Source organism: Chenopodium quinoa, unplaced genomic scaffold (assembly GCF_001683475.1).
Source record: "Chenopodium quinoa cultivar QQ74 unplaced genomic scaffold, ASM168347v1, whole genome shotgun sequence".
Taxonomy (NCBI): Eukaryota; Viridiplantae; Streptophyta; class Magnoliopsida; order Caryophyllales; family Amaranthaceae; genus Chenopodium; species Chenopodium quinoa.
The window spans coordinates 3,642,681-3,653,030 of NW_018743894.1; the positions used below are offsets into that span (position 1 = coordinate 3,642,681).

The 10,350-nt window shown below is 32.7% G+C and overlaps 1 protein-coding gene across 1 annotated transcript; it reads right to left on the reverse strand.

Moving 5' to 3' along the window:
• Positions 1 to 7,776: 7,776 nt before the first annotated feature.
• LOC110686799 lies at positions 7,777 to 9,787 on the reverse strand. Its single transcript, XM_021863388.1, has 4 exons — positions 9,487 to 9,787; positions 8,632 to 9,403; positions 8,130 to 8,482; positions 7,777 to 7,964 (listed from the first exon to the last, which is right to left on the reverse strand). The coding sequence occupies exons 1-4, from the start codon at positions 9,785 to 9,787 to the stop codon at positions 7,777 to 7,779; spliced, it is 1,614 nt and encodes a 537-aa protein (XP_021719080.1).
• Positions 9,788 to 10,350: the final 563 nt, after the last annotated feature.

Consider the following 10,350-nt stretch of genomic DNA (forward strand, 5'->3'; position numbering starts at 1 on the left):
GGCTTACACACTCTGTACATAGCCTCTGTGCATGCATCTTAAAACCACTAACCATCCAAAATTAACCTAAAACTTCTACATTTTTCACAGAATAAAACCACTTCAAATAATTACCATGAAAATAAAAAACCACTAACGAGTTTCTTAAATCCATCCACATCAATTGAACATAAAACATACCCTACTTGGTGAATTAAACCCTAAATATATACAACAGAGATTATCACACTAGAAATGCTAATTATACCATAACGAGTACAATCTACATCATCAATGTCAAGAGAACCTTAAATTTATCATATATTACTTAAATTATTCTAAGCTAAACTTTATAGAATAATTTTCCGCAATAAAGTTTTTTAAAAAATCCGAAATTAAGTTGAATAAATATAAATTATACATGAACTATGTACTACAACCAACAGTAAAGATCAAAATAATAAACTAATTTAATAAGATGAAGCAACAATGGCGGAAACTAACCTTGACAGAGCTTGGCTAGAACTAGAAGTTGGAGAGTCAACAGTGTTTGGAGTGAGAAAATACAAAGTTGATATTTATAAAGGGGATCAAACAGTAAGGTATGTGTTCACACGTGGTTCCTTTAGATTTAGTATGTACTGTAATAAGTAAATCTAAGGGTCCTTAAGTTTTATGTAATTAGAAAACTGCTCCGTATTTTAATATGTTTTTGTAATTTTTTATTAATTTTATTAAATTTTTTTAAAAAATATGATACTACTAAAAACCATTGTTCTAAATGATCCCTTAAAAAAATAGACTAACAAAGTATATATTAATGTACCTCCATTACACTTTTGTACTCCTTTAGCATTATTAATTGTTTTTGTAACCCCCTTTGTATCTCGTAATCTAATTTTCTTTAAACTCTATCACAATTAATTCTAATCTAAGGTATTTTGACTTTAGTCGTATTGAATTCCGAGTTTGATAGTTTAATTCTAATCTAAGGTACCTCCACTACACTTTTATACTCTTTTAGCATTATTACTTTTACTTATTTTTGTAACCCCCTTTGTAACTCCCTTATAAAGGTGAATTTTGATATCACTATATAGTTACAATTCTAAATTTGCAATGTATAAGTTGTATGGAAAACATAAGAGATGATTTGTTGTAACTCTTCTCATAAAGGTGACGTTAAAGTTTCTTCATGAATTTATAAAGAAAGATATTTTAGTCAAACTCGTTCATAAATTGTTAATTAAAGGTAAAACCTTATTACTATATATTCAATTTCAAATGCTCGTGTCTTTATGTTAAGTGATTGAATTAAGGGTATGTTCGCATACGTTTATTTTAAATTCAGTTCAGGTAAGTGTAGTGCAGCTCTAATAAGTTGACTGCATGACCTTTGACCAAAATCATTTAGACATACATCATTTAGATCGAAATCATTCTTTCAGTAGCTACCGTGCTAAATCAATACGTTGATTTATCAAGAAAACTAAGGACATTGAGTCATTCTTACAAAATTGACTACCTTTATTGATCGATCCAAATTAGGAAATTCATTCATTCTTGCAAAACTGATAGAATTGATTGATCGAATACAATGAGGAAATTCATTCTTTGTTACAAAATCAACTACTTTGATTGATCGAACAACCGATGGAAATTCTACCAGTCTTACAAAATCGACTACTTTAATTGATCGATCAAACTATTGAAATCCAACCATTCTTACAAAATCGACTACTTTGATTCATCGATCAAAATAAGGAAATTCATTCATTCTTGCAAAACCGAATAAATTGATTGAATGAACACAATGAGGAAATTCATTCTTTATTACAAAATCGACTACTTTTATGGAAAATTTGCCAATTACTACCGCAAGTTAATACTACTTTGTAAATTACTACCGCAAATTTAAAAAGTTGTGAATTACTACCGCAAAAAATTTTAAGATATTGTAATTACTACCAAACCCCCATTAAACCCAACTATAACATCATTATATCACTTTAACCCATGGTTAAAGCCCTTAACCATGACGTCATTATATCCCTAAATCATTTTTTTTTTTTTGGGGGGGGGCTGGTTAAAGCCCTTAACCATGGTCAAACACGGGTTAAAGGGATATAATGAAGTCATAGTTGGGTTTAATGGGGGTTTGGTAGTATTCGCAACATCTTAAAATTTTTTGCGGTAGTAATTCACAACTTTTTTAATTTGCGATAGTAATTTACAAAGTAGTATTAACTTGCAATAGTAATTGGCAAATTATCCTACTTTTATTTATCGAACAACCGAAAGAAATTCTACCAATCTTACAAAATCGACTACTTTGATTGATTGATCAAACTATTGAAATCCAACCATTCTTACAAAATCGACTGCTTTGATTGATCGATCAAAATAAGGAAATTCATTCATTCTTGCAAAACCGGCTGAATTGATTGATCGATCAAAATGCGGAAATTCATTCTTTGTTACAAAATCGACTACTTTGATTAATCGATCAAACTATTGAAATCGAACCATTCTTACTAAATCGACTACTTTGATTGATCGATCAAAATAAGGAAATTCAGTCATTGTTTAAATTGCTATCGATTATATTAATTTTCATTAATTCATTAATTATGATTTTGATGATTTATCAAACTGTTATTATTATAATTTTTAAATCATAATTATGATTTATAGTTTATAACTTATACGACTTTCTAATTGGATGTGGTCATTTGAATTAATTTATATTAATTTTCCCAAAAGTATTTTAACATTATCGAATTGAATATGGATTGGGTTCTAAAATAAAATTTCATTCCCCCCCTCCCAAAAAAAAAGTGGCCACATGTTATATTTCCATTGGGCTTTATAATTATTAAAGGTGCTTTATAACTATAAAAGTTGATCTTCCCCTTAATAAATTTTTTTCACAATTCAAAGCCACTCACTAATTATGCCTCCTGTATTAAGCTTCACCCCTTTAGGCAGCCCTGTAGACACCCATTTGTGTCTCCCCAAAACCAAACCCGGTGATGAGTACCTTTCGCGTCGAATCATAATCGAATGAAGTGAAAGTGTGGAAAGTTTAGTGTTGCGGATAATTTTAATTTCTTTTCTCTTCTCTCTGTTTCTGAAAACCTATTTTAAGAAAACAGCTAGCCGGTTTGGTTGGTCCATGATATGGGTCCAATAATAGTGTAGTTGTATAGGGCTTGAAAAGAGTTTTCCAACGATATATTATAAGCCCAATTCCGATGAATATTGAGGAAGTGATGGCCAAATTACTAAACTGGGCCCGGTTTGAGCCTTATATGCGGCCCAATGATCTAGAGGAGGGCCTAATATAGATTTATCATTCCTAATGCAATTAGGAATGGTTTTAGTCTTCTAGAAGGTTCTTTTCATTCCTAATTAAATTAGCATTGATAAATTTACTTTTGTTGACTTTTTAGAGTTTTAATCAGAACGAAAGAATGTTTTTGAGGAAAATACGATTTTATCCTCCTGTACGACAATTTCTATCTGATTTTAGAAAACGCGTCAATAATTAAGTTAGCGCCAAACGCCAGCATTAGTGCCTGACGCTAAGCTTGGCGCCTGGCGCTAGCGTTAGCGCCTGACGCTAATGTCAGCGTCTGGCGCTAACCTCCGTTTTACGCGTCAGAACTCTGTTTCGATTTTTTATCTTTTCGGCTGATTTTCTCTATAAATGGCCTTCTAAAAATCCGTTTTCATTCACCAATTCTCATCAACTCTCATCAAGAATTTCTTGATTCTCTCTCTCTTTCTAAGCCTAGCTTTTTACAAACAAAATTCCTCATACATTAGCACTAGAAACACCTAGCCAAATTCAAAGTTGCCTTCGCCCTAGACGTGAAAGGTTTTAATTTCTGAGGGTTTGGTCCCAAATCTCTCTTTCAATTATTTAATTTAATTGTTTGTTTTATTATTTTCCTTGGAGTTACTAACGCGTGTATTTTGTTATTAGAAAGAGGTACGAGGCATCCAAGTAAGTACTTTAATGGTTTAATTGATATTATGATATAGAAATCATTCTTAGATTGTTATTTTGATTCCTAGTATCATGTCTAGGGTAACTTTAAAATCAAGTATGATTAAAAGTATGATGCCTTTTATATTCTTTCATAATAGCATGTTAGTATCATGTTTGGGTTAAAGCTTTGATTTTTATTGTTTAGCGACATGCTAGGGTTTGTTATTAATCTTGTTAGTATCATGCCTAGGATCTTGCTATTATTATGCTTTAACATGATTATGATTATTTTTTAATTATTGTTATTATGATTATTATAATTGTTATGATTATAATTTTTATATTATGATTATTATGTTGCTTGATTATATTTATTGCTTGATCACACCTTTTATGCATGTTAAAGGGAATTTGTACTTGTAATCACGCTTAATAAGATAATTAATAATCTTGTTAGGGTTAATTTGATTATAATACAAGTGATCGCCAATAATAGATTTATTTGTGCATTAATATTCAACTAACATAGATAAACAGGTTTAGGGTTAATCCTATCGATTGCATGTTAGTCAGAAAGCGCACATGAATACGATCAGAATAAAGTAGAGGCCTATTATTAGGACAGGTTCAATCTCTTTTTTAGGCGGGATTTGTACTTTCATCCCCGAACTACCAGTCATGGTTCCAGACCTATTGGAGTTGACGATCTCCTAGATCGTTAAGGGGTGTAACCTTCACCTCGTGAACGGTTTACAAGTTCCTAAAACTTGTTGGCGACTCTTTTGCTCTATCTTCTTTCCCTTTGGACGCCACCTTACTTTAGTGTATGATCACAGTGGGGTTCAAGCTAGGGATTAACGCTTGAAATATTCCCTACATTATGCCTCTTGTATTAAGCTTCACCCCTTTAGGCAGCCATGTTCTACTGTACTACACCGCCCCACAAGGTGGTTTGAAAGTCGAGTTTGACATGAATGAGATGGTTTATTACACCCAAACCAACCTCAAAACTAGCCCAACTGAAATTTCCTACCTCTAGAAGGCAGTGTTTGACCCCTCAATCCGTTTCGACAATGAACCTTCAAACTTGAAAATGGCTCCTAGAGCTGGTGGTCCACTACGACCAGCTCACCTCCCATCCATCAATGACTGGCTGGGAATGGATGAGAAGTTTAAGATCTTGCTCGACTGGTACTTCATTACAGCACTAGAGAAGGATACACAAACCCTATTGCCGTCGTTCTTGATGCATTTAATAGACCCTGAGCCTGTAAGCGTCCCCCCCATTTATTATGTGCGACGATGATTTGCGCCTCCGGATGTCTTCCTTTTGTGATGCTTTCCAGGTGGAAAACCTCCCCTCTGCACCACGCTTTCTACATCTTTATGTCATTGTGTCTCTCCCTCTTAAAGTGCGAACTTATACTTGTGCAGTCATTCAACCAATACGGTGCACTCGAAACAATGCGCACATGCTCCCAATGCCTGTTGCAACTACGCTGGTTTGCTGGAATGTGCGAGGGGTGGGTCGACCTTCCTTTGTTCAACATTTCAACTTCATGTTACAAATGCATCATCCTGATGTTGTCATTCTGTTAGAAATTAGAAACAGCGTTGGTAATCTTGTTGAAACGATTGCAAGGCTTGGTGGTAATTTCAGCTACGCACACTCTGTTCTTAACTCCTTTGAAGAAGGGGCAGCACTTCTATAGCGGTCTAAAGTCCTTCAGACTCAGACCAACTACCAAGGTCCGGGGTCGCTTTGCATCTTAGAAGCCTTTGTTCAGGTGTTGCGTCTAGTTATGTGAATTAATTATCTTAAATTTTTGTTAACTTAGTTAATTATTAAATAACCTTTGTTTTTTCACAGGGCTATACAGGCTATCCCCTTGTAGCGAGGTGAATGAGCAAGAATGGTTGCAAATGGCATGGAATGAGCTAGAGTACTTTTGGTTGATTTTGTTGTTTTTGGTTGTATTTTGAAGAAGCCATTGGTGGTTGTATTAAGCTAAGCTCGGATCTATGTTATCCTGTTTTAAGAACTTTGTTTAGGTGTTGTTTTAAGTAAATAATTAATTAGAACTTGGTATCAAGAACTCCTAGTCCTATTTTGTAATTTAGGGGCCTATTTTGTATTGCTATCATACTATTTTGCCCCATTTATTAATTAACAATGCTTTTGTGTAATTTTGTATGTTTAACATTAATTATTAGTTAGTAGTTAACTGTACTTGTGGTTAATTCTAATTAAAGTAGGTAATTATCAATTATTATTCGTAAGGGCCGAAATTAGACATACATAAATTAATAGTTGAAGTAGTTAAGTCATTAAAATAATTTGCTAAATATTAAAATAATTAGCTAATATAGTAGATGATTAATTAAATATTAGTTTAAATAACTATAATCTGTATGATTTTAAAATTCCAAGTTTAATTAAATATTTAGTTAGTTAAATTAGTAAGACTATATCGACTAGATTGACCAAGAACAAGGTAAATAAAATACGTCCACTTTTTGTATAAAACAATTTTCCCAAAAGCTAACTATGTAGTTGAGATGCAGTTACAATTTACAAAGGTTGAGCATTAGACTTAAATTACAACATAGTTTAGACTAGAATTGTTTTATTAGTTTAGAGTAGAATTGTTTTATTAGATGCCTATTGGATGCATATTGGGTGCCTATAATTTTAATTTCAATCAACAAAACACAATAATTGTACGCAAGATTATTTTATTGACGGGTGTAGGGAATATTTCAAGCATTACCCCAAACTTGAACCCCACTGTGATCATACACTTAAGTATGGTGGCGTCAAAGGGGAAAGAAAATAGAGCAAAAGAGTCGCCAACAAGTTTTAGGAACTTGTAAACCGTTCACAGGGTGAAGGTTACAACCCTTACGATCTAGGAGATCGTTAACTCCAATAGGTCTGGAACCGAGACTGGAAGTTTGGGGATGAAGGTACAAATCCAACCTAAAAGAGATTGAACCTGCCCTAATAATAGGCCTATATTTTATTCTTCTCGTATTCATGTGCGCTTTCAGACTAACATGTAATTAATAGGTTTACCCTAAACTTGTTTAATCTATGTTGGTTGAATATTAATGCACAAATAAATCTTTTATTGGCGATTACTTGGATTATAATCTTATTAACCCTAAACAAGATTTTTTATTATCTTATTAGGCGTGATTAAAAGTACAAATTACCTTTAAACATGCATAAAAGGTGTGATCAAGCAATAACAATAAATAAATATCAAACAACAATAATCATTATCATAATAATTATAACAATAATAATCATCCTTAAAATAATCATAACAATAATCATAACAATTATAATCATAATTAAAATAATCATATCAACGCTAAAGCATAATAATATCAAGATCCTAGGCATGATACTACCAAGATTAATAACAAATCCTAGCATGTCACTGAGCATCAAAGATCAAATATTCATCCCTAATATGATACTAACATGCATATTAGGAAGAGAATAGAAAGCATCGCAGGAATCAAAATTGTCATATTTGATATTAGAAATTATAGTTGTTACCCTAAACATGATACTAGGAAGATCAAAATACTATAACATGACACTACGAATCAAAATAACAATCTAAACATGATTTCTATATCATAATATCAATAAATCAATTAAAGCACTTACTTGGATGCCTCGTACCCTGGGGAGAAACCAAGATTTTCAAGTCCTGGGGGCCGGACTTGTTAAACAATAGATTGATAAAAAAATTTAAAATAAACTAGTATTTTATTGTTACAAAAAAAAATTAGTTAAATCGTACTCTACGATTTTTCATAGTAGCAAAATCATCAATCAAAGATTCAACACTAAACTCTACAGCAATCTCTTTTTCTATGTATACAACCAAAACATCTCTAAGAAAATCATCCTCCATTTTACTCCTTAGTTGAGTTTTGACGATATTCATTGCAGAAAAGGCACGCTCACAAGTTGCTGTAGAGACAGGAAGAGTTAGCAAAAGACGAATCAATCAATCAACAAGAGGATATGTAGACAATTTCCCTGTTGTAGTTAACTCTTGGCAAAGATGTGGTAAGGTAGATAACTTATCAAATTGCATATGTACACAAATATCCAAGTAAAAGTGTTGCAAATCACATTCAAGTTGATATTTTTCTTGTTCAGAGAAGTCTTCAGGGTAATGCTTTTGCACCAAGTAGCATATTTTATCAACATCAAAAGACTTAAAAGAGTCTTTAGGATCCAATGTTGCACTCAATATAAGAAGATCAATCATTTGTTCATCAAACCTATTATTAATATCTTGTAGTTGTGAATCTGAAGCTGCAATAAATAAATCAACTCGATAATGATGCTCCATTGTTATTTTTCCACCTTGACGAGAACGACCTTTACCGGCTGTGTAAAGAGTAGTCATATCTTGAATTTGAACATTATTCTTCTCACAAAAAGACTTAACCTTTTGAAACAAATCATCCCAACCAGTCAATCTAAAATTTTGTATCAAGTCTTTTGTTGTAGAAACAAGACTCATAGCATTAGCTATATCTTGACTACACCGTTGTAGAGCTTGGCATAAATTAGGGGTCACCCCTAAAAGTTCCTCATCAAGTGTAAAATAAAAATGAACTCAAAGGACATTAATGTATCATAAGCATTATCAGCATTGGCACGTTGTTCAGAATTTCCTTCTTTAACAATGGATAGAAGAACCTTACCTATAGAAGAAAATGTCCTTACTAAATTGTTGATTGAATTCAAATGAGATGTCCATCGAGTATCAGCAGCACGCTGTAAGTTCCCGATTTGATTCAATCCTCTCCCAGTTTGAACCTCGTCATTAGCAATCTTGTTTGCTAAATCAACTTTTTGTGTAGCTTGTAACTCATCATGTCTTTTCGAAGATGCATCAACTATATTGACTATAATTGCCAATTTAGTGAAAAATTGTTGTATGGGAATCACTTCTTTTGTAGCTCCAACCAAAGCTAATTGAAGCCGATGAGAAAAACAATGAACATAGTATGCATAGGGTGAATCTTTTAATATTAAAGCTTTCAAACCATTAAATTCCCCTCTCATATTAGAAGCTCCATAATATCCATGACCACGAATATTTTTTGGGTTCAAGTTATGATAAGACAAAACTTTAAATAATTTTTGTTGCAAAGTTAATGATGAAGTGTTTTTCACATGAACAAGATCAAAAAATCGTTCTTTTAAAATTCCATCATGATCAACAAACCTTAAAACAATTGCCATTTGTTCTCTTAATGCCCTATCTTGAGATTCATCAAGGATGACACAAAATTTTGATTCTCCAATTTCCTTTCTTATTTTATCTTGCACTTTTTTCGCTAAAATTTGCAAAATCTCCTTTTGAATTGTGGATGATGTATATGAAGCATTCCCTAAAAATATTAGTGTTAGTTAAATGATGTTTGGGAGCATTGAATTAAAATACAAATCCTCTAAAAAAATTTATTATTAGTACCTGGAGTATTTTGCAAAACGACTTTGTTCACATCTTTGTTGTATGAGGCTATAAACTTTATTAGCTTAAGAAAGTTTCCTTGATTCTTAGAGTTTTCACTCTCATCATGGCCTCTAAATGGAAAATTTTGAAATGCTAGCCAACGAACTGCATCAATTGAAGTTTTTAACCGCAACTTGTTATTCTTAATCTCTTCTTCTGTCTTCCCTAAAAGTGGTGGTTCAATATGTTGATTTGTATTCAACAAGTCATCACATGCCTTTTGATTCTTATTGTGTTGGGAATTCGGACCTTTGCCCATATGATTCAGAAAGGAACAACTCTTTCCACTATTCACTTTTTTCCAATTAGTAAACCCATCATGGGTAAAACATCCGGTTGCTTTATTTGTAAAAAGAAAGCATAGAAAACAGAATGCAGCATCTCTTGATGGAGAATGTTCTAACCAAGGAAATTGTTTAAACCACGATGATTAAAATGAACGACGATGTTTTTCTGACCCAGAATAGGGATAATCATCTTGAATGGGTTGAAACGCTTTTAGTCTTAGATACTCCCTCCTTATTTGCTCACGCTCATTGGGATGATAGTCTCTAATTTGTTTGCGTAGCCCGGGATCACGCTCAAGAGTACATGAGGTATTTATATCATTAGTTTCAAATCTTTGAACTTTTCGAGGGTTACCAATTTCGGGAATTGAAGTTCCAGATCTTTTTTGCCCCTCAAAATTTGTGTTTTGCTCATCATCATCACACAAATTACTTTCGGGATTCAAATTTGCCTTTGAAGTGGAACCCTCTTCTTGTTGATTATTAACTTTTTTGTAAAAAAAATCTAGTGTTTTTGATTTCATGATTTAACCTA

Excerpts from the sequence above, each read along its gene's own strand:
- LOC110686799 (XM_021863388.1), bottom strand. The coding sequence starts at position 9,787 with ATGGGCAAAGGTCCGAATTCCCAACACAATAAGAATCAAAAGGCATGT. Across the intron at positions 9,404-9,486 it reads CGTTTTGCAAAATACTCCAG|GGAATGCTTCATATACATCA; the intron begins GTACTAATAATA and ends TAATATTTTTAG. Across the intron at positions 8,483-8,631 it reads AATGCTTATGATACATTAAT|ATTGACTGGTTGGGATGATT; the intron begins GTCCTTTGAGTT and ends ACAAAATTTTAG.